At 41.7% G+C, this 25,049-nt stretch overlaps 1 protein-coding gene across 3 annotated transcripts in view; it reads left to right on the plus strand.

Moving 5' to 3' along the window:
* Positions 1–306: 306 nt before the first annotated feature.
* Positions 307–25,049, plus strand: part of LOC124796245 (gamma-aminobutyric acid receptor subunit beta) — a 621,538-nt gene continuing 596,795 nt past the window's right edge. For all 3 annotated transcript variants that reach the window (XM_047260339.1, XM_047260341.1, XM_047260340.1), the window contains exon 1: positions 307–412. In XM_047260339.1, coding sequence (XP_047116295.1) covers positions 342–412 — 71 coding nt within the window. In that variant the 5' untranslated portion in view covers positions 307–341. The remainder of the gene's footprint in view (positions 413–25,049) is intronic.

Here is a 25,049-nt window from a genome sequence, read left to right on the forward strand (position 1 = left end):
CCGCCTCGGGGGCAGGGTGCCGGGACACGCCCCGGGCGATGGGGGCGGGCGGGGGTGGCCGAGGCGGAGGTGGCGCCGGCGCCCCAGCGGCCCGGCGTGCGCGCGCCGCGATCAATACGCGAGGGCAGCCGGCGGGCCGGCCGTGCCGCCACTAGCGGGACAGGGGCAGCGACGGCCGGAGCTGGTGGTGCTCTGCTGCGGTGGCTGCTGCTGCTGGCTGCTGGCTGTGGCTGCGGCTGCGGGCTGCGGCTGCTGGGCGGCGGCGCGCCACGGCGGACGACGGGCGGCTCTCGCGATGGCCCGCACCCTGCGCAGCCTCTCCCTGCGCTCGGGCTGACACCATGGCGCGGCTGCTGCTGCCGCTGCTGCTGCTGCAGCTCGCCTGCCTCCTGCTCCCCGGCTCCAGAGCCGCGTGAGTACCGCCCGCCCCGGCTCTCTTGCTGCTTCTGACACTTTGTTTTTCAGAACTCCGACCCCGTCCGGGATTATTTACTGGTGCAACGAGAAACGACATCTGTCACTTACGCCGTCCTCGGTCCCTTCACCGTGATCGTGATCCAGTGCGTTTCCTTATGCTAAAAGACTATTTGCGGTTGGGGAAGTGTGATAGAGCGCTGTCAGCATCCTGGCAGGGTCGCCAGTTTGGTGCACTACTCTCGGCGTCCCAGCAGACAGCCGCACCTAGAGCTCGCACCGCAGAGCCCAGGACACACTACTCCAGCCCCTCCCACCAGCCACACCCAGCGCCCCCTGCTGTGCTCTTCCCCTCTCCTTCCCAAATTATCTTTCTAGCGTGCGTAGCGTTATATCTGTAACTACTTGCTACCCAACTATTTAAATTTGCTTTCGTTCCTCACATATGTGACCCAGTTATGGTCACTAGAGCACCAATAAATTTCTGTGGTTAGCCCACTCAGTGGACGGATCTATTTTCATACTGAACTGTTTACAACGTATTATTGATTTGTAATGACAGTCATTATAGTAGAGGCTGAATGTTCTTCTGTAACAAAATACTTTCTTATCTTTTTAATGGACTGTAAAACACCTCTGGAGTGTGTCCAGACCGCTAAGTATATTTTTGCAAAATCTTTTCAATGATCAAGGAATATACAGTTATTTTCAATAAAATAATAGTTAACAAGCGTCAATACTGTATACACAAGACACCAAATTCAGTCAGAAACAAATATCAAGACGAAGCATAATTTCAAAATACTCATTGTAGTTAAACCAAACGTCAATAAAAATTAACGAACGAAATCCATAGACAACGAACTTTTTATCAAATAAGCTATTTTGGACTTGCAAAATTTCATATTACCGCCTTGAACTGCTCGTAAAATATTTTATTTACACAGCCAGTTGCAGTCGCCTGATCATCACCAGGATCATAAAACTATTCACCTTTACAGACTGGCGACGTAATTTATTTTATGATATGATAATAGTATGTAATTTATGTTTTATCACATGACGTTAACGATTTTATATTTCACCTAAATTTTTGCAGTGAATACTTTTATAAACCTGATGATAGTCAGGCGACTGAGGGTGATTGTGTAAATAAAGCATTTTACCAACAGCTCAAGGTGGTAATCTGTCATTTTTTAAATATATAGGCCAATCAGAAGTGTAGTGCACCACCTTCTGTTAAGTATGCTAGCAAAATTACATCAGGTATGAGAAAAATTCAAAGAGTTCAAGAAATGATGACCAGAGAAGTTACGGATCTTTATTTACAAGGTTAAAGCACAATCCGATTGTTTTGCCCTACAGGCATCAGACCAAAATCACCTGTATTATTATTGCAGGTCAGGGCATAGTCGCAGAGGTCCAACAGCTTACCTCTGTAGAGGCAGCATATGAGTATGGACTATACACTGCTACTGGTGAAAGATTTTCAGTATCAGCAACCACTTTCTACGTATGACGTAGTTGTTACAAGTTAGTGTCAGAAAAAAAGGGACGGAGAAGGTATTACAGAATCTGTGCATTTCACATATACAGTAAACGTACAGCGGTAAGTTGAATTGGATCCTCATTTCGCTTTATGCTCAAACCATGTTTACAGGGGTTGCAAGTATCTTACTAAAATTAACTTGGTCATTTTATATATCACACAAGTACCCACGTACCCCTTGTAAACAACGCCAAACCAGTTCGAATATATTACGAACAAGACTTCCGCAACTGTCATGTCTTAATACAACTGGTATAAAAATGTGTTCATTTCAATTTCTACAGTGGTGGTGAGTTGACACCACTTTCCAAGTGATACACCGCTAATACCTCAACACGAAATAATTAAAGCTTGAACATATATCCGAAAAAGTGTGCTCGCTTCGTTGAATCTATGTCCGAAGACTGCTGATTTAACAATTTTTTTAGTGGCGCATCTTATTTACAACAATGAATATTGCGGCTCCTTATTGACGTATGCTCGAATTAGTAGGCATTGAGCGTCCAGAGACACATACCCAAACAGCAAACAAATCGTTGTATAGACTGTCTTCCTCCACATCACCTCATATTTTCAGTTCTCCCCTCCTCCCCTTCCCCCCCCCCCCCCCACCCTACCTCCGCTAGTCACCTCTTTCCCTTGTGCCCCCGCAAGATTATGCTGGGAACAGGTGTGGCAAAATAACTCTTTCTCTGAAAATTAAATTAAATTCATTCTTAAAGTATTTATTCACAGGAGAATGCATTTGAAAGGATGAATGAAACATAAAATAAAAAAATAAAGGATATTTAGTAAGCTGAGTAACTATGTCAGGCTAACTTTACTCAATCCTCAGTTTCAGAGCATCTCAAGACTTTGTTCCTAAAGTGCGAGAACCGAATTAAACACGGTCTTAACCTGAATTGCAGCTCGGGTCGCAGCATCAGGCACGACTCAGACTTGGCGCGGCGCCGAAATTGGAGCAAATGCGCCAACAGACACTGCTGTGATGGGACAGATAGTGTTGTGAGGTTGCTGCACCACGTTTCTATTATTATCTTACCTATTTCAGCCTCCTGCCTGTATCAGTTGTTCTCTTGATAATGATTCACTTCGGAGCGTTCAGTTTCCGACAGGGCTCGACGTCAGGCTAAACAGTTTCCAGCATATCATATTTTGATAACACGGCCCTACTAGGTGTCCTATAACTTCGGTAACGGAAACAAAATTTCTTCAAGTCAAAAACTGAAACTCCACGACAGTATTTCGTTCATAATATTTGGCTCTTGGTGTTCCTGTGGCATATCTTTATTTCACTTACAAATTGTTCTATGGAAATTTATGTATTGTTTTGGAAACATTATTTATGTGTCACTACCGGTAAGGGATCCTCGGAACGCAATACAGGCAGTAGCATCATGTTATTATGGCCCAGTTTTTAACCAACATCAAGTACTTTATTTGCCAGCTTGCTCTAACGCTATGTACGGCTCGGCAAGAGTCTCCAATATCACTTTCTTTATTTCACTCAGATTGTTACGTTTTCAACTTTATTTCTATGCTATTAACGAGACCAATAAAATTCGTGCGTTCTGAATGATTTGTTTCTTCCTTAATTTCAGTGTAAATACTACGTTTTTTAATGTTTTAACGGTTGAACATGTCAATATGAATGCGAAATAATCGTTGTACAAGCATTTCGTGCTCTATTGCCAAATATATACTAACAGTCTGAAGATATCCCAAATTTTTAAAGATATTAACAGCGGAAACATTTAAAATATTTCATTTTAATAGGAACGTTCAGCATTTGCAACAAACTGACTGTCACTCCACCGTATAAGCAAAACGGCATAACATTCTGGCAGTTCTGAAGAACAATGAAAAAGTGCAATCTATTTCAAACACTAGTAATGTCAGTCTCACATTTTTATGTTACAGCACCAAGGTATTCCTAATTTTATAATGACTTTAAATATCGTTGCCACATTGGAACCCACTTGTTATCTTCTGCGCGCAACACACACAACTTGAGAGCGTTGCCCTCAACACGGATGTTTTCCATTTAACGTCCACTTCATAATCTCTGTGTATCTGAAGCTTTTTTAGTGAAGGAAAAACTGCACTGCTCTTCAACTTCAGCAACGTATAGTTACTGCCCTCAACTGGAGCATGAAAAAATTTCAGCACAAGTTACCGAAATAACAGCCACATCAGCATTTGCATAAGTTTTGAATATTCAACATAATAATAAACTAAGCCACATACACGTTCTTAGAATAACAAACACATTTGCTGAAGCCATACACTGTGTGTTTGTTCATTAGAACTGGCAGAAATTCATTCACTTAAATACATAATGACTTTATCGAAGGTTGATGTCGAATTGGAGATTGAAGTGAACATTTTTGTTCAAATGTCACAAACGGAAATCAGTACCTTTGTCTTCCATGTTTCTGTTCGACAAACACATTACTGTATATCCTGAACACTCGCACTAAATGATCGTAGAGTCTGGGGCAAATTAAAAGTGATACATATATCCCATTTCCATCTGACGCAACGCGTCACCCACTGTTTCGTTCCGTCCAGTGCCTAACGGTTTTCCATTTGAAAGTATCGATAAACCCGATTGATGGCCCTGGTCAATCCACAACAGTTCCCAGATTGAGCCACTATCAAGCCTTAACCGATCAAGTCATCAGCTATCATAGATTGTAAACGTGCTGCATTTTTCACTTATTTACCAGCACAACAAAACTCTGTGATATCAACATACCAGTGTACAAGCATTTTTATGCTTACCGAGTGACCATTTCTTTTGACGGTACTGGATGTTTTGATTGACTAGGTCAACAAATGATTTCACTTTTCATATAAAGTTTCACATGCGATACGAAAGTCTGTAATTGCAGAAACAGAATACAACACGCATTTTCCACTGTTTTCTTTTGGTTTGCGAACCACCTAAATTATAACACTTTCGCTTTTTAACTTTTTTTTTTGCTTTTGGGCTTTATACTGTCCATAAGGAAATTAGAGATCAGTCAATTCTCGAAAGTTTTGTCATTTAGAAAAATCACTTTCAGTTCTTTCAGTTCTTTAAAATAAAGGCAAATTCGAATCCTTTTATTATTCGAAAGGAACACCATGTAGATTTTTTTCTCTCCCACTCATGTGTTATATAAAGGTTAACAGACTGTTGTTCATTACGTGTAGATGTACGGTCAACATCGCCACACCCTATAGCAACACACAGTCGGAAGCAGAGATTGACGTATCCGTCTGTATTTTTGTTTTGTTATTCGAAAGGAAAACCATGTTGACATTTTTTTATCTCCAGCCCACGTGTTATACATAATTTAACGGACTGTTTTTTTAATTATGTCTAGCTGTACAGTCAGTATCAATATATTGTATAGCAACACATTGTCAGAAGCAGGAGTTGATATATTTTGCCCCATTTTTGTTTTTACTGTTCATCATTTCTCAGTGAATATTCTCTCTACGTTATGCCATAGATTTGACATTTTCTAACGAATACGTCCTCTCACGATTTCCTAGAAAGTTATTGCATAGTAATTTTTGGAATCTCGCCAAATAGCATTGACATATTTGCTTTCATGCGTTCCACAAGTAGTATAATGAGATGTCAAGTAACGGAATATACAACATTTACAGTTTCCTTTTCAAACCTAAAGATGAGTCCTTCGAAAAAACTAATGCAGAACAGTTCGAAAGATACTCCAGTGTGGTCTATACGTTCATCCCTTAATATCACCAAGTGACTTGTAGAATATTCCATATTCGAGACATTTCAGAACCATACATTATTGCAACAACAATATTGTGTGCTATTAGGTCAGTAATTTACCTTCGGATGATACCGATTTTGAAGCTTATTCTTCATTATTTTTGTCCAGTTGTATTTCATTTGTTAAAACTTCAAAACTGTTTATAGCAAACTGAAATCATGTTGAAGAATAAACTGAACAGGTAGTACAACACGTTCAATAATGGGAGAAACCGTTGGGGTGAAATATCTTTCCCAGGTACAGACAAAGACGGCCGAGTCAAAGCAAAATAACCCACGCTGAATCGGCCCGTCGTTTGTCGTTCAGAAAAGTAAATGTTGTGCTCAGCTACGATTTTGCGATGGCCTCTTCCCTATTCACTATGTGACATCAGTGAGCGAGAGCCGTCATGTCCCTGCTGTTCTTTCTCACACATTTCAAGATTTGCTTCCATCTCATTCGTTGGATAAATATCAGAAAAAGACTACAAATTCGTCCTTCATTGACACGAGATGGAAAGTACCGATGATTTCTCCACAGGCTCAGCACTAGAAGTATTAGCAACGAAGATAAAAGAAAATAATTTATCTTGTACATCTCAGAACAAACCATGCAAATACTGATCGCAGACAGTATTACTCGTACGTTGAGAATATTCATTTTAGATTATATTTTAAGTAACAAAAGTGGTATAATGTGGGTAAATAATTATTTAGAAGCCCATCGACAGCATCGATCGTCTCTTCCAGGTATTCTATAATGAATCAAAGGCAACATGACATGCTGAGACGCTACTGGAGGTCTAATTCACCACTTTAGAAACTCTTTATTGCATTCACATATTAGATGTCTCGTCAAAAAACCACTGACATTTCACATTACAGTATATTTCCCAAACCACTGAATTACAAGGTATTTCCTCAGATTTGTTGTAATTCATATCGGCCGTATCTGTCGTGTATCTGGCCACGGTATAGTAATTACTGCACTAGACGTACATCGTGACATATAAGGGAGAAAGTCCCAGTGAACACAAAGATATATGGCTTCCGCAGTTTACCATAGGCACTGACCCAAAAAGTGTTTGGTGTCCCTACGACTTGAAAGCCTCCTACTTCTGTTGAGATCTGAATACGTAGCTCGCATAACCTGTGTCAATGACCTCAAAATATTACCCTTCTTATACAAAATTTTGACCCATGATTTTCATTGGGCAACGATAAATATGAGAGGAACCTGAAAATATGTTTCAGTAGTCAAAAATTACGATCAACACGCCAAAACCTGTTAATTCAACCTGAAAGTGTACTGCACCCTCTCTTATAGAAAAAATGCTTGTAGCGGAGATGTAGACTTCATGTTCCATAATCTGACACCTATTTGTAAGAAGCATTAATCACAATAGTCACTCTCAATATATTCAGAATCAGCAGGTATCTTCAGGTTCTCAGTAGCTCAGACCTACATTATTCTTGCTGTAGCAGGCATTCAAAGAAATGAATATATCATATGCTGATGTCAGATTATCTGAATAAAGATTCCACTGAAAGTAGAACGTATTCAGTAAAGTGTGGGCGCGTCAACTACGAATTTAGACAAAGAATAAGTAACCATAAAACACGATACTGTAGGTGGATTCGGGATAAAAAAAATGTGAATTTGCAGTAGCCTTTGGTTAATATTCATTAAACAAGCACTAGACTTTTGTTACAAGGTTACGTATGCCCTCCAAGGGACCAAGTGAAGTACAATACCACAAATCATCAAAAACAAAAGAATAGGAACCCCATATAATCTAAAATCCCTGTAGCAATACTAAAAAAATGAGAGAGTAACATGAGGGACGACCTATCTTCACTGATGAGTTAATGAAAGACCTATAATGAGCCTTTAACATGGAACATTATCTCTCTATCCCAATAGCAAATATAACGTTGTTCACACAGAAAGCGCATCTCATCTATAGAGATTACGCGAATGCAGACAACTGGTTCACCATAGAGTCATGTACGTTATAGCTTAGAAATGGCCACTAGTGTAAAACACAAGGCAAAGGCGTCCGAGCGTAGCATGAAAGTTGCGGACAGCGTCCACGCGACTAGTTCCAGCTGTCAGTGGAAGAAGAACGGAGGATGCTTTGACTCTCTATCCACATGAGGAAGCTAACCCAAATCTGAACCGAGCAGTTACCTGGCTGGTCAGGATAACTCCACTTCAGGGTGTATCGTTGAGATGTGTTCTCACTATGCACTCAAAGTTGTGTGACTTCCCTAGCAGACGATAACAGTGCAAAGATAGTCTTTGCACCTAGCCAGTGACATAGTGATAAATGTCATGACAGTCGTTCTCTAACAGAAGGCTTTCAAACTTTGTCGCTTTACACGTTACTTTTCTGCGAAGTCCAGACATGCCCCAGCAGAGTGAGGTTGAGGAAGGCCATCAGGTTTTCAGTTACCTCTGATAGACTGAACGAAACCTCCGAATTTCATGCTGAGTTCATTCTGTTTCTTGGCTTCAGATAACCACAAAATGCAGTAAGCAACCATCACGTGATGTGACAGCTAAAGGACGTGAGCTTTGAACATATCTAACTCCTGACATGACAGTAAGCTCTCGGAAATTTGACATATATTCGAAAACAGGGGCAGGTGTGAATAGTTTCACGTGGACCTCTCCCATTGTCTTGTCCAGACGTGCTGCTCTTCACTTTTCAACAACTTGCAAGTAATTGAGCATTGTGTGTATATCCCCTCCTCCTAAGCAAAAGGAACTTCACTGGAATCTTCACATGTTGACTTCATTCTAACTGTGTTTCACCTTGTAATCTGATCTATTGCCATTAGTTTTGTTTGTATCTCCCTGATTAATAACCTTATACTTACGTTCAAATACTTCAAGAAGTCTTGTGCATATATGTAACAGCAAATATGCCCTAAAAAGCTGGGAATCTCTGCTTCCGACTTTGTCTCTTCCTTTTCTGAATCCTATTTATTAATGATTCCAAACTGTGAAGTATTAAAGTTTAGTCGGGAAGAAACATTGCTAGTGGCCTCAACGATAGTTAGTTAGTTAGTTACATGTTCCATAGATCGTTTGAACGCTTGTTCTATCGAAATTATGTGAAACGAGTCAGTTCACAGGATATGCATATATGATTAGTGTTAAAATCAATGAACGTTTTAGTATTTTAGTCCAACTCATGTAAATACACTTAACAATAAGGTGATTTTTTATTTGTTTACATTTTTTACTGGCTGCCAGTTTTTAAGTACAAATCTGTCAATGGAATAGAAGAAGGAGTTGTCCAGTAAAAATGATTTTAAGTTACATTTAAAACTTGCTTTGCTGCCTGTCAGATATCGTATGTTATAAGCCAAATGAACAAATATATTTGTTGCTGCATACTGCGCTCTTTTCTGAACCGCCGACAGCTTCGATGATGCGTAATAAAGGTGACTTTCCGTCTAGTGTTGTGTGTATGGACAGCAGTGTTCTTTCCAAGTTTTGATGGATTATTTCTGATTAACACTGATGAGTAGCATTTTTAGTAACCAGTCGTCTGCATTTCTAGCGGTTAGGTACGTCGCCACAAATGATACTTGTGGATATTTAATTATTATAATTAAGTACAATAGTTTACTGCAATTCATGAAATTAACCAGTCTACGATTTCTCGAGTTGTGTGTGTGTGTGTGTGTGTGTGTGTGTGTGTGTGTGTGTGTTTGGTGCAAAGAGTATGTCCTGTAGTCTTGTTTAATGTCAGAACAAGCAAATACATCCTAACACAGCGGCCAATATAAGATAACAGAGGCATATGTAGACGCATTCACCTGCCCGCTAACATTACTTAATACCTGAGCCCTCATCCAATCACACGACACGTTTCCGTACGCCTATAATCAACAATAAATTACTGTTTGCTTGCTATTCGCTACACTTTGTAATAGGGTACAATGGCCCTCTCATTATTTAAGACTTTAACGCCTTTCTAAAACTGTAATCTCTATAAATACCATTTTTTCAGAGAAATGAGGGAAAAAAGGACTGTGTTGAAATGATTTATTGTGAAATATTTTTCTACGGAGCTATTCATATTTTAATATTTACTTCTCCGTTTTACTGTGGGCAACCGTATAGTCAATGAGTAAAAAGATGCTCATCTCAGCTCTCTAATGACTTAAAACTGAGCCAGAACTTACTATTTTTCACTGTTTTGTCTATAGTACTTTGTTGTAGATTAAACGATCATTTCTCTTTTTGCTGTTAATCGTTAAGGACTTATTCCCTTTCTTGAATGACCGTCCCACACCTGTTCATTTATACGTTCTCCGAAATTTCGCTATGAATCCATCACGCTACTAAAAGAAATTTTCAAATCAGTTTCTTGAAAATTTTGTTATCTAGAGGTTTTTCTTGCTTTCTTCCAACCAGAGCAGCCAGAGATTCTCCAAACACTCTCCATGATCTTATGAGACACCTTAAAACTGTGCGTGTCGTTGTGGTTCGAACCTAAAACCTCGCTTTCGCGGGCTGTGCGCTACTAATCTCCCCATCCGACTACAGCTATTGAAAGAGTCAATCTGGCACGAACTCCTAACATTTTCTTGTTCGATTTTGTTGAACCGAGGAGCTCGGAAGTTAGGTGCTACCACCCTCGTTACAGTTGTCAGAGAGGAACTGGATAGGAATGTATATTTTTAAATGCTTAAACTATAAACTCAATTAAGATCCCACTCACTCTCCGACTGCACTCCGACACAGTGAAGACATCTACTTACTGTTATCTACCGGTATGTCAAAACGCAAACATCTCAGCACTGACAGCTAATATAATGAAGACACATCTCTAAACAGTTTCATCATTCAGCAGTTTACTCTCAGTATTTGTTAGCTGGATCATCCGGTCACTCTGATAGATGAGGCAGATGACCGATGAAAACAGCAACTTACAATTCGTGAAACCATGTCACTGCTTACAGTGCCAAGTTGTAAATTGCCTCCCGTGTGCGTACTTATCTTCCTAGAGCAGGGATTGCAAATTTTTCCTCTGATGGAACACTTTCAAAACTCTGGTACTTTGATGGCACACCTTGTTTATTTTGAAGGTTAGTAAAATTTTGTAAAAGGAGAGAAACTTGTTTTATGCAGTGATTACGTCACACTCAAATCATAACTAATGAAGAAGAAATCATAATATACTTAAGTAAAAAACAATTAGTGTCGTAAAAATGTCGAGAGAAAAAACCACCATATTATTAATAGGTTTCGTGGAGCACTTATTCACTGCCCGAGGAACACCAGTGTTCTGAGGAATACTGTGTGGAAAGCCTGCTCTAGAGTCTGCACTGATTTCTAGTTTTTGAAATCAATTCATGTGCTGTGTTTATTGACATTTGACCTACATTTCCGACGTCTATTATATTCCAGATTCAATACTTGTTACTACTTTTTATGACGCCCCGTAGTTTTCCTAATTTGACCTATGTCTTTTTTCCGTTCGTTTCGCGTGCTAAAGCAAGAGAGAAACGTGTTACAGAGTGGTGCTCCCTATCCTATTATTGTTACCTAACTAAGATCGTATACGCACTCCATCTATTTTCTTCTACACGCATAATTCAAGCGCAGTCTAATCACACCAATTTGGCAGCTCAATAAATATATATTGTCATAGCCTCTGAGTCCTACCGAAGGTCTTTAGGCAGGAGCTCAATCAGTTACGCTATCGATAAAGGTATGTGCTTTGAAGGTTTTCGCCCTCCTCGCTACCGCCAAACTCAGAAAGGAGGAAATGACATTCACGTGATGAAGTCGATGATGCACACATGAGCAATAGGCTGCAATAACTATCTGCATTGCAATTTGAATTTAGTTCCCAACTATATTGCTACACTACTGGCCATTAAAACTGCTACACCACGAAGATGACACGCTACAGACGTGAAATTTAACCGACAGGAAGAAGATGCTGTGATATGCGAATGATTAGCTTTTCAGAGCATTCACACAAGATTGGCGCCGGTGGCGACACCCACAACGTGCTGAAATGAGGAACGTCTCCAACTGATTTCTCATACACAAACAGCAGTTGACCGGCGTTGCCTGGTCAAACGTTGTTGTGATGCCTCCTGTAAGGAGGAGAAATGCGTTTCCGACTTTGATAAAGGTCGGATTGTAGCCTATCGCGATTCCGACTTTGATAAAGGTCGGATTGTAGCCTATCGCGATTGCGGTTTATCGTATCGCGACATTGCTGCTCGCGTTGGTCGAGATCCAATGACTGTTAACAAATATGGAATCGGTGGGTTCAGGACGCTAATACGGAACGCCGTGCTGGATCCCAACGGAGTCGTATCACTAGCAGTCGAGATGACAGGCATCTTATCCGCATGACTGTAACGGATCGTGCACCCACGTCTCGATTCCTAAGCCAAAGGATGGCAAAGTTTGCAAGACAACCATCTGCACGAACAGTTCGACGACGTTTGCAGCAGCATGGACTATCAGCTCGGAGACCATGGCTGCGGTTACCATTGACGCTGCATCACAGACAGGAGTGCCTGCGATGGTGTACTCAACGACGAACCGGGGTGCACGAATGGCAAAAAGTCATTTTTTCGGATGAATCCAGGTTCTGTTTACAGCATCATGATGGTCGCATCCGTGTTTGGCGACATCGCGGTGAACGCACATTGAAAGCGTGTATTCGTCATCGCCATACTGGCGTATCACCCAGCGTGATGGTATGGGTGCCATTGGTTACACGTCTCGGTCACCTCTTGTTTGTATTGACGGTACTTTGAACAGTGGACGTAACATTTCAGATGTGTTACAACCCGTGGCTCTACCCTTCATTCGATCCCTACATTTCAGCAGGATAATGTACGACCGCATGTTGCGGGTGCTGTAGGGCCTTTCTGGATACAGAAAATGTTCGACTGCTGCCCTGGACAGCACATTCTCCAGATCTCTGACCAACTGAAAACATCTGGTCAATGGTGGCTGAGCAACTGGCTCGTCACAATACGCCAGTCACTACTCTTAATGAACTGTGATATCGTGTTGAAGCTGCATGGGCAGCTGTACCTCTACACGCCATCCAAGCTCTGTTTGACACAATGCACCCAAACTGCGTGAAAATGTAATCACATGTCAGTTCTAGTATAATATATTTGTCCAATGATCACTGCATTTCTTCTTGGTGTAACAGTTTTAGTGGCCAGTAGTGTTTTTCTTTTTGAGTTGCTGTATATAATAACCCGATATCCGACTTTGATCGTTCAGTGTACGTATTTCAGGAAGATCTGGTTCGAACAAGAGGGTACTCCTTCCGCTGTCAAAGCTCTGTCTAGTAGTACCTCGTGCTGTACAGCTAAAATACCTACCAATCATTAAAACACCACTTCAAAGTACTGCGACAATCTGCAGAGATTCGTTGTATCTTGTTAGGTGCATCTTATTTCAATTTCAGAGTTATAGTGTAAACGGTTTACGGCATGAAGGAAAGCCTGCAATCAAATAACAGTTGCTGACCGTCATGTTGTAAGTGGTGGCCAAGAAACAGGAAAGAAAGAAACTGATTGCAAAACTTACTTAGTAAGTGTTTACGAGTCATTCTGTAAAATTTTTGTTCAATAGAATGATAAAACAAAGAAGACTGAAGAAAGCAATAAAACGCTTTTATCCGTCATAGTAACGTCTGCTGGTTGCTAAACAGTTTTTGTCGCGTTAGAAATGATGTGTGTAGTAAACTGTCTGCGTAGGCTGGACTTGGGATCGATGGAAAGATTGATAGTAATTCTTTGCACGAGTACTGCATTATTATGTGCACAGTTTTACTCCCCGACCGTAATGCATATACACAACCAGATATGTCACATCACATTTACTAAGATTTTTTGGTTTGCAAAACAGAGTGACTGTTTTTTACCAGTCTCAAAAAATTCTTCAGCCCTTCCGATTTATTATTCGTTCCACTCTTCAGTAAGTTTGTGAGCTGTAAATCGGAAACAAGTCTTAAGTTTGTGTAAATCGCTGAGAATGGTGACACTGACGCCGGCCTTTCTGTCAGTTCTTCTTTCATGCAACTCAAGGTCACTGATCTTGCGCCAGGATGTATGGCAGTTTCTCAAGCTGTTAGAGACTACGGCCGTTGCTGACTAAAACGACCGCGGAACATCACCAAAAGTTTCCAATCTACTTTCTGTCACGAAAGCGTTGGATCCAGTCATACACACGTTTTGCGTTCGCAGCGCTTGGTGCAACTGTACTTTCATCAGTGTGTCCGTTCCACAAAATTTATAACACAACTTTGTTTTTATGCCTCCGTCCTTTGCTCTGCTGCATTAGTTATACGCATACATTCGAGTGAGCCTCCTGTAAACGACACAACAAGCGCACTTTTGCATGACTCTCCATACGCATAGGCTCCCATGAATTTTTAACATAATCCGCCATGTTTATGATACTGATGCTCTCGACAAATTTTGTACTCGCACACGGGGACCAGGAATGATTATGGTAATGTTTTTGAGTGAAACAGCACCTTTGACCCAGCGTCCAGTATGTGGAACTGTAAAGACCGTTGGATAATAAAGAAATGTGGCACAATAAAAAATAGTATACTAAAAAAAATTTGGAGCTGATTCAGAAAAAGTTTTCAAATGTTTTCTGATAATTCTGTAAAAATGTATTCTCAGTTCATTCCAGATACCAAATAAATTAATGTTGGCATTTGTATAAGTTTATTTATATTTAGTAAGTATCTCTTTTAATAAATGTATCCAATTATGACATATCCATGGTTACTTTATAACAAATATGTATATATTTGACAAATGCATGTGGTCCTGAAAATATTTTGCAATGTGCGACGATGGTAAGCAAAGAGAGATGTGCATATGTAAAGTAGCTCAAAGTATAATTTTTTTTTTTATAGTATTCATACAGGTACTGGCTTTTCTTCACTGGACAACATCGACCAATGGAAAAGGGTTTTTAATTAATTTTTATTAGGCGGTGGGTTAAGATTATCGCTTTTTGAATATATCCATATCGATCAGTTGTCTTCTATCATGCATAGTTTTGTCACAAGGCAAGTTCGTTATAAACAAGATAATTATCAAAACATACGTACTGGACTGAAAAGAAATTGATAATTCAATAAAATCTTTCTTCAGACTGAAGAGTTTAACATCCTTTTATAACATAGAAATTTTGATGGAGCTGTAGAAATCCTTAATCTATAAGTTCATCAAACAGTCTAACTAAGTGAACATCTCCGACATGTTCAACACGATAGAAATAGTGTGTGAGTCCTTGAATCATGCACAAGCTACACTCTCGCATACTGTCATTTTTTTTTCAAAGTTTGAATACAATGTTATTTTTCAGGACCAACAAACAACTCCTTCTTTTAGTTTTTAATAGTTAAGAAAAAACCTCACAGAGATTCTTGAAATATTCTCTACATCAATGTAATAGGAAATATAAAGTCTGGAGCAATTGCTTCATGATGTTCTTGGCGCATTAGATTTTGTTTCAATCTTGATCTTTCGAAAACTTCCTCTGCCTTCGAAGTCTTGAGGCTGGATACAAATCTAAACCAAAAAGACCATCTATTCAAGAAAGTCGCCGAGGAAAAGTACGTTATCAAAATATTAATTCTTGTTTTTCTTTTCTGAGAACTCTCATACATAGCAGACATATGCGGTGGTCACGATTTATCCTGATTATGAAGTTTATTTTCAAAATATGACAGGTATATTTTGTTTCCGGGTAGCTCACTGAAGTGTTTCTACACAAATATCTCTGGAACAAGAATAGATATTGAAAAACGACTTTCACTGGTACGAGTGTAAGGCAGGAGCTCATAAAAGTAAACACTACGAGAAATTCTAAAATGTAAACCAATATCAACACAAACTTAGGTTTTTTATGGACACACCGTAGTATTTCTTATGCAACAAATAACATGAAAAATCACAAAAAGAATGGCGTTCGTTGAAGCGGAATACGTCATTTACATCACGAGGAATTCCGAAGCGAAGTTGGTGCTTAGAATAGACGAAACTTGCCGTTACGGCACATCCCGAGATGCGAGTATGATCCCAGATATCAGTGTTTGTGACGGGAAACCCTATTGTTACTTTTTGTCTTTACGACAAAAGTGGAAGTAAGACTACATACGTCAGTCACATAGCGATAATGAGCAACACCGGGTCACGCTTGCATCTCGACGGATGCGAGCGTCTGCTTGGATAAAATTATGTAGTAGGCATAAGTGCAGATATTTTGTATCTAGTTTCTTAATATGTACACACATCAGTGTGTTGATTGTTTTTTTCTCTGCATCGAACAATATTCTTGTAACACGTCACAAACTGACAAATCACGACTTGCTGTTTCCTGCATGGCCCAGTGCACCACTAAGTGGACGACACCTGTCAGTAGAAACTAACCCCTTTGTGTCCATGTGTCCACGCTTTGACACCTGGTCTGCTGCCCAGGAGAAAATGAGCACTAACAGCTTCCTCTTGCGGCATGCATTTGGAGGCATTAACCAAAATAAAAACATACTATTCATAATAATTGTAATTATTAGTCTGCATATGAAGTAAATACTGCACTTTACACACGGTACTTATACGCTAAACAATAACTCAAATGTGCACTTTTTATATTCGTATATTGCGTGCTTATGTGTGTCTCTTTGGTTATCACATTAGGATCCGTGACAATAAGCACCACAAGACTAACCCACTTTCGTTAAAACGTTAGATTTTTTTGGTGTGTGAAACCGATAAAGTAAAGAATATTTCCAGCCATATCTCCGCTATATCCTTTCTTTCAGGAGTGCTAGTTCTGCAATGTTCGGGAGAGAGCTTCTGTAAAGTTTGGAAGGTAGGAGACGAGATACTCGCAGAAGTAAAGCTGTGAGTACCGGGCGTGAGTCGTGCTTCGGTAGCTCAGATGGTAGAGCACTTGCCCGAGAAAGGCAAAGGTCCCGAGTTCGAGTCTCGGTCGGGCACACAGTTTTAATCTGCCAGGAAGTTTCATAAAGAATATTTGCTCGTCAGGCTCCTCCAACAACGTTTAATATGCTCGTCTGGTAGGAGATTCATCAAACACTTAGCGAAGCTCTCTTTGATTCCATGCGATGATGTTTAAAGCCGTTGATCCATCACAAGGATACCTCACACAATAGTGATGTCTCAAATAAGTGACACAGCATTCTGTAGTCCTCATCGACTGTATACCGTCGTGCCCTTCACCCGTGTAATAAAGGTCAGACAGCAGGTGTTACAGTTTCACGATCGTTTTTGTAAAGTGCTGGCCGCCGTGGTCGAGCTGCGCAACCCTGCGAGGTAGGCAACCGCGCGGCACAAGCGGCGAGCAGGGCGCGGCGTCGCAAGGGCCAGCCAGCTAGCCGAGCCGTAATGAGGGCAGCCGTGGCCAGGCGGCGGCATACCGGCGCCTCATTAGCCAGCGGATAATGAAGGCGGGCCCCGCGCCCCGCGATACGCTAATGGCCGCCACCTCTCCAGCCGGCCGCATCACTCCGCCGCTCCCCGCGATAGCTGATCTGAATTTCAATGTGATACCACTTCGTATCAGAGAAATCGCGCCCGCTCCAACTCGGTTATTCCACTTCAACTCTCACCCTCTACCGGCCGCCTTATCGACTCCTTCGGAGATAATTCGTGATCAGAAGGAAGGACTAACCCACCGTGCAGCTGGTATGCGTTTCGTGGAGGGAACTACTTCGGCTGCCTTCCTTTACGAGACTGTTCCATCGTCTGTAACAACACACTTACGAAGTAACTTTTCGGTACCGGATATCGGAGGCAAAAACAAAACTCTCACAACTGAAACTAGCAGTAAATTCTTATTCTTAAAACTGTCTGTAAAAGAGACAACATTTTTAAGTGTATCATATCGCGAATACAGCTTTCCTTTCTACTCGAACTCCACTAAAGATACTGAGAAGGAGGATACATAAATGAAGCGGTGAAAATATTTAGTGAGCCGCGCTTAAATAATTCAGTCAATAGTTCGCTGAAATCTAAACTTCCTTCATCGTGTTTTAGTCCAGCGTACGGTTTTACTGCCAAATAAATGATCTTAGTTGAGATAAAAATTTGTCTTGGTAAATTCACTAGTGCTACCGATAAGGCATTGAAAACATTCCTGCAGCCAATACTTTTTTCACAGTATAAGGAACTGGAAAATATGTTTTTCAGGAGCAAACGTTTTGCTATTATGTCCTATACTGAAACCCACATTAGTAATTGACCCAGCTTTCAATTGACGTAATCTTTTGTCGTTCCAGGTAACATTCTGCAAATGCTCATTGACGAAAAACAAAGACTGCATTTGCATTCACTTCTCTGTTACTGACAAACGTGCTAGCTTCTGTTGCAAGTATAAGAAGAAATAATAAAGTACCAGAAATGAAAGTAAAGATAAAAATACGATTGAATATTTGTAATAACATTTTTCCTAAAAGTATTCTCACTTGTACAGCATTATGTCAGGGACACAAAATTTTACTGCTGTCACTAAGAAGTGATCAATATAGAGAGATGAAGTAAATTGGGAAGAAAGTAAATGTAAAATGACAGCTGAATATTTACAATAACATTTTTTCTGAAAGTGGATGTGTTAGGGTTTCAGATTAATTCTTTTTTTTCAAATGTTCAAATGTGTGTGAAATCGTATGGGACTTAACTGCTAAGGTCATCAGTCCCTAAGCTTACACAATAAGGACAAGCACACACACCCATGCCCGAGGGAGGATTCGAACCTCCGCCGGGACCAGCCGCACAGTCCATGACTGCAGCGCCCGCAGACCACTCGGCTAATCCCGCGCGGCAATTCTTTTCTTATTTATAACCAGCAGTAAATGTTTAAAATGCACATTCTCCTTCATCTTGAAGTGTTTTACTTAATTAACTGGAGCTGATGCATTTCAGTTTTTTTCAGTATAAAGCCATACCATACGCAATTTAGATATTCTTAATTTAAGAAATAAATGTAGTACATAAGCCACTGACCAGATAAACCGATTTAGATTCAAAGAATTTTTAACTAATTTCTGATTACCCGTTTCAGCTATGCCATCTTCAGAACATTAGTCTCGGGTATTCTTGTTTTGGTAAAGACCTCTGTTAGCTTTCTTTTCTATTTCCAACGAATTAGGCTAGTCTGCTTTTACTTCTCAGTAACCTAAATGTCACGTTAAAGTGTTTTATAACATTAAGAGACACATTTTGTTTTCCTTTGCAATGAAGCAAACACTAAATGCGAGCGAAAGAAAAAACTGAAGAACAAAACTGAATGTAGTAAACTCTGATCAGGCGAACAAAACGTTGCTCAACAAGAGAGATAGTAGAGCAAATCAGAACATTGCTGACTGGCCACGTGCGCCAAGCAGCTGTGAGGTATGGCGCAGGTTAGCGGCTGAATTGGCGGCTTAAGCTCAGTCTTGATCCTGGAGGGGGCGCTGGCTGCTGGGGGCAGCCTATTACGACGAGCGGGGCGCTTTATTTTGCGTGCTGGGTGTTTGAAACTTTTGCCCTATTGTCCGGCGAATAATGATGCAGTCGTCAATGGCGGACGGTCGTCGCTAGCAACCGTCCTTACCGCTCTCTTTCGTAAGAGCTTTTCTCTATTTTTCTGATACAAATAAGCTCCTCTATCATTATAAATGGGGTTGTTTGGGGGAGGAGATCAGACAGCGAAGTCATCGGTCTCATCGGATTAGGGAAGGACGGGGAAGGAACTCGGCAGTGCCCTTCAAAGGAACCATCCCAGCATTTGCCTGGAACGATTTAGGGAAATCAAGGAAAACCTAAATCAGGATGTCCGGACGCGGCATTGAACCGTCGTCCTCCCGAATGCGAGTCCAGTGTGCTAGCCACTGCGCCACCTCGCTCGGTTATCATTAAAGGCATCAAGCATAGCATTCTTTAGCAATAAACGAGAAAATTTGAAACACTCCAGAATTTAACAAACATGCAGCATTTATTTAACTGAAAGCAGAAGTAGAAAACTTCAAACAGCCACGATCGCTTTTGAATTGCATTTATTTACGTAACCGGTTTCGCAACCTACTTTGATATCTTCGGATCTTATGCACTACACTTCAAAGAATATTGTCCTTGTACACAATAAACCGTACCATTGTGCACACGGATGAGATTCGCTTAAATGTACTGCATAATATCCGATGATGGCAACATAATTTGCCGAAACCGGTAATCTAAGTAAATGCTCTACAAGAGTAGTCGTAGCTATTTAGGGTTTTTTAATCCCCTTTTCACGTTAATTCATGTTGTTGTTGTGGTTGTTGTTCTGGTCTTCAGTCCTGAGACTGGTTTGAAGCAGCTCTCCATGCTACTCTATCCTGTGCAAGCTGCTTCATCTCCCAGTACCTACTGCAGCCTACATCCTTCTGAATCTGCTTTGTGTATTCATCTCTTGGTCCCCCTCTACGATTTTTACCCTCCACGCTGCCCTTGATGCCTCAGAACATGTCCTACCAACCGATCTTTTCTTCTAGTCAAGTTGTGCCACAAACTCCTCTTCTCCCCAATTCTATTCAATACCTCATCATTACTTATGTGATCTGCCCATCTAATCTTCAGCATTCTTCTGTAGCACCACATTTCGAAAGCTTCTATACTCTTCTTGTCTAAACCATTTATCGTCCATGTTTCACTTCCATACATGGCTACACCCCATACAAATACACTCCTGGAAATTGAAATAAGAACACCGTGAATTCATTGTCCCAGGAAGGGGAAACTTTATTGACACATTCCTGGGGTCAGATACATCACATGATCACACTGACAGAACCACAGGCACATAGGACAGGCAACAGAGCATGCACAATGTCGGGACTAGTACAGTGTATATCCACCTTTCGCAGCAATCCAGGCTGCTATTCTCCCATGGAGACGATCGTAGAGATGCTGGATGTAGTCCTGTGGAACGGCTTGCCATGCCATTTCCACCTGGCGCCTCAGTTGGACCAGCGTTCGTGCTGGAGGTGCAGACCGCGTGAGACGACGCTTCATCCAGTCCCAAACATGCTCAATGGGGGACAGATCCGGAGATCTTGCTGGCCAGGGTAGTTGACTTACACCTTCTAGAGCACGTTGGGTGGCACGGGATACATGCGGACGTGCATTGTCCTGTTGGAACAGCAAGTTCCCTTGCCGGTCTAGGAATGGTAGAACGATGGGTTCGATGACGGTTTGGATGTACCGTGCACTATTCAGTGTCCCCTCGACGATCACCAGTGGTGTACGGCCAGTGTAGGAGATCGCTCCCCACACCATGATGCCGGGTGTTGGCCCTGTGTGCCTCGGTCGTATGCAGTCCTGATTGTGGCGCTCACCTGCACGGCGCCAAACACGCATACGACCATCATTGGCACCAAGGCAGAAGCGACTCTCATCGCTGAAGACGACACGTCTCCATTCGTCCCTCCATTCACTCCTGTCGCGACACCACTGGAGGCGGGCTGCACGATGTTGGGGCGTGAGCGGAAGACGGCCTAACGGTGTGCGGGACCGTAGCCCAGCTTCATGGAGACGGTTGCGAATGGTCCTCGCCGATACCCCAGGAGCAACAGTGTCCCTAATTTGCTGGGAAGTGGCGGTGCGGTCCCCTACGGTACTGCGTAGGATCCTACGGTCTTGGCGTGCATCCGTGCGTCGCTGCGGTCCGGTCCCAGGTCGACGGGCACGTGCACCTTCCGCCGACCACTGGCGACAACATCGATGTACTGTGGAGACCTCACGCCCCACGTGTTGAGCAATTCGGCGGTACGTCCACCCGGCCTCCCGCATGCCCACTATACGCCCTCGCTCAAAGTCCGTCAACTGCACATACGGTTCACGTCCACGCTGTCGCGGCATGCTACCAGTGTTAAAGACTGCGATGGAGCTCCGTATGCCACGGCAAACTGGCTGAAACTGACGGCGGTGGTGCACAAATGCTGCGCAGCTAGCGCCATTCGACGGCCAACACCGCGGTTCCTGGTGTGTCCGCTGTGCCGTGCGTGTGATCATTGCTTGTACAGCCCTCTCGCAGTGTCCGGAGCAAGTATGGTGGGTCTGACACACCGGTGCCAATGTGTCCTTTTTTCCATTTCCAGGAGTGTATTTTCAGAAACGACTTCCTGACACTTAAATCAATACTCGATGTTAACAAATTTCTCTTCTTCAGAAACGCTTTCCTTGCCATTGGCAGTCTACATTTTATATCCTCTCTACTTCGACCGTCATCAGTTATTTTGCTCCCCAAATAGCAAAACTCCTTTACTACTTTATGTGTCTCATTTCTTAATCTAATTCCCTCAGGACCATCCGACTTAATTCGACTACATTCCATTATCCTCGTTTTGCTTTTGTTGATGTTCGTCTTATACCATCCGTTCAAGACACTGTGCATTCCGTTCAACTGCTCTTCCAAGTCCTTTGCTGTCTCTGACAGGATTACAATGTCATCGGCGAACCTCAAAATTTTAATATCTACACCGTACTTTTCTTTTGTTTCCTTTACTGCTTGCTCAATATACAGATTGAATAGCATTGGGGAGAGGCTACAATTCTGTCTCACTCCCTTCCAAACCACTGCTTCCCTTTCATGTCTCTCGACTCTTATAACTGCCATTTGATTTCTGTACAAATTGTAAATAGCCTTTCGCTCCCTGTATTTTACCCCTGCCACCTTCAGAATTTGAAATAGAGTATTCCAGCCAACATTGTCAAAAGCTTTCTCTAAGTCTACAAATCCTAGAAACGTAGGTTGGCCTTTCCTTAAACTTTCTTCTAAGATAAGTCGTAGGGTCAGTATTGACTCACGTGTTCCAACATTTCTACGGAATCCAAACTGATCTTCCCCGAGATCGGCTTCTACCAGTTTTTCCATTTGTCTGTAAAGAATTCGCGTTAGTATTTTGCAGCTGTGACTTATTAAACTGATAGTTAGGTAGTTTTTACATCTGTCAACACCTGCTTTCTTTGAGATTGGAATTATTATATTCTTCTTGAAGTCTGTGGGTATTTCGCCTGTCTCATACATCTTGCTCACCAAATGGTAAAATTTTGTCAGGACTGGATCTCCCAAGGCTGTCAGTAGTTCTAATTGAATGTTGTCCACTCCCGGGGCCTTGTTTCGACTTATGTCTTTCAGTGCTCTGTCAAACTCTTCACGCAGTATCATATCTCCCATTTCATCTTCATCTACCTCCTCTTCCATTTCCATAATATTGTCCTCAAGGTCGTCGCCCCTCTATATACTCCTTCCACCTTCCTGCTTTCCCTTCTTTGCTTAGAACTGGGTTTCCATCTGAGCTATTAATATTCATGCAAGTGGTTCTCTTTTCTCCAAAGGTCTCTGTAATTTTCCTGTAGGCAGTATCTATCTTACCCCTCGTGAGATCCTTACATTTGTCCTCTAGCCATCCCTGCTTAGCCATTTTGCACTTCCTGTCGATCTCATTTTTGAGACGTTTGTATTTCTTCTTGCCTGTTTCACTTACTGCATTTTTGTATTTTCTCCTTTCATCAATTGAACTCAGTATCTCTTCTGTTACCCAAGGATTACTACTAGCCCTCGTCTTTTTACCTACTTGATCCTCTGCTGCCTTCACTACTTCATCCCTGAGTGCTACCCATTCTTCTTCTACTGTATTTCTTTCCCCCATCCCTGTCAATTGTTCCATTATGCTCTCCCTAAAACTCTGTACAACCTCTGGTTCTTTCAGTTTATCCAGGTCCCATCTCCTTAAATTCCCACCTTTTTGCAGTTTCTTCAGTTTTAATCTACAGTTCATAATCAATAGACGGTGGTCAGAGTCCACATCTGCCCCTGGAAATGTCTTACAATTTAAAATCTGGTTCCTAAATCTCTGTCTTACCATTATATAATCTATCTGAAACCTTTTAGTATCTCCAGGGTTCTTCCATGTATACAACTTTCTTTCATGATTCTTGAACCAAGTGTTAGCTATGGTTAAGCTATGCTCTTTGCAAAATTCTACCAGGCGGCTTCCTCTTTCATTTCGTAGCCTCAATCCATATTCACCTACTATGTTTCCTTCTCTTCCTTTTTCTACTGTCGAATCCCAGTCACCCATGACTATAAAATTTTCGTCTCCCTTCCCTACCTGAATAATTTCTTTTATCTCATCATACATTTCATCAATTTCTTCATCATCTGCAGAGCTAGTTGGCATATAAACTTGTACTACTGTAATAGGTTTGGGTTTCGTGTCTATCTTGGCCGCAATGATCGTTCACTATGCTGTTTGTAGTAGCTTACCCGCACTCCTATTTTTTTTATTCATTATTGAACCTACTCCCGCATTACCGCTATTTGATTTTGTATTTATAACCATGTATTCACCTAACCAAATGTCTTGTTCCTCCTGCCACCGAACTTCTCTAATTCCCACTATATCTAACTTTACCCTATCCATTTCCCTTTTTAAATTTTCTAACCTACTTGCCCGATTAAGGGATCTGACATTCCACGCTCCGACCCGTAGAACGCCACTTTTCTTTCTCCTGATAACGACATCCTCCTCAGTAGTCCCCGCCCAGAGATCTGTGGGGACTATTTTACCTCCGGAATATTTTACCCAAGAGGATGCCATCATCATTTAATCATACAGTAAAGCTGCATGCCCTCGGAAAAATTACGGCTGTAGTTTCCCCTTGCTTTCAGCCGTTCGAAGTACCACAACAGCAAGGCCGTTTTGGTTAGTGTTACAGCCCCAGATCAGTCAATCATCCATACTGTTGCCCCTGCAACTACTGAAAAGGCTGCTGCCCCTCTTCAGGAGCCACACGTTTGTCTGGCCTCTCAACAGATACCCCTCCGTTGTGGTTGCACCTACGGTACAGCTATCTATATCATTGAGGCACACGCCTCCCCACCAACGGCAGGCTCCATGGTTCATGGAAGGACGTTAATTCATATCGCCCCCAAATTCGAATAATGTCTGGTATATTTATTTCGCTGTTTATCTCATTCGGTACCTAGTTCTTATGTCCTTCTACTGTTTTCTTCCTCCTAAACTCACCCTTCTCCTTTCGTCTTCTCTCCCTGCCATTCTCCTCGGTTCCTTGAGACACAAATCTTCTATCTACAAATAATCACGAATTTAGAAGCATCGCTTGTGCGAAATTAGGCCTGCCCTTCTCTCCCACGATAACCTGCGAACTGTCGACAGAAGGCAACAGGCAGATTACACATTCCTAGATTTGCGTTTGACAATGTCTCAGACCACGGACTGT

The sequence above is a fragment of the Schistocerca piceifrons genome, chromosome 4 (assembly GCF_021461385.2).
Source record: "Schistocerca piceifrons isolate TAMUIC-IGC-003096 chromosome 4, iqSchPice1.1, whole genome shotgun sequence".
Lineage (NCBI taxonomy): Eukaryota > Metazoa > Arthropoda > Insecta > Orthoptera > Acrididae > Schistocerca > Schistocerca piceifrons.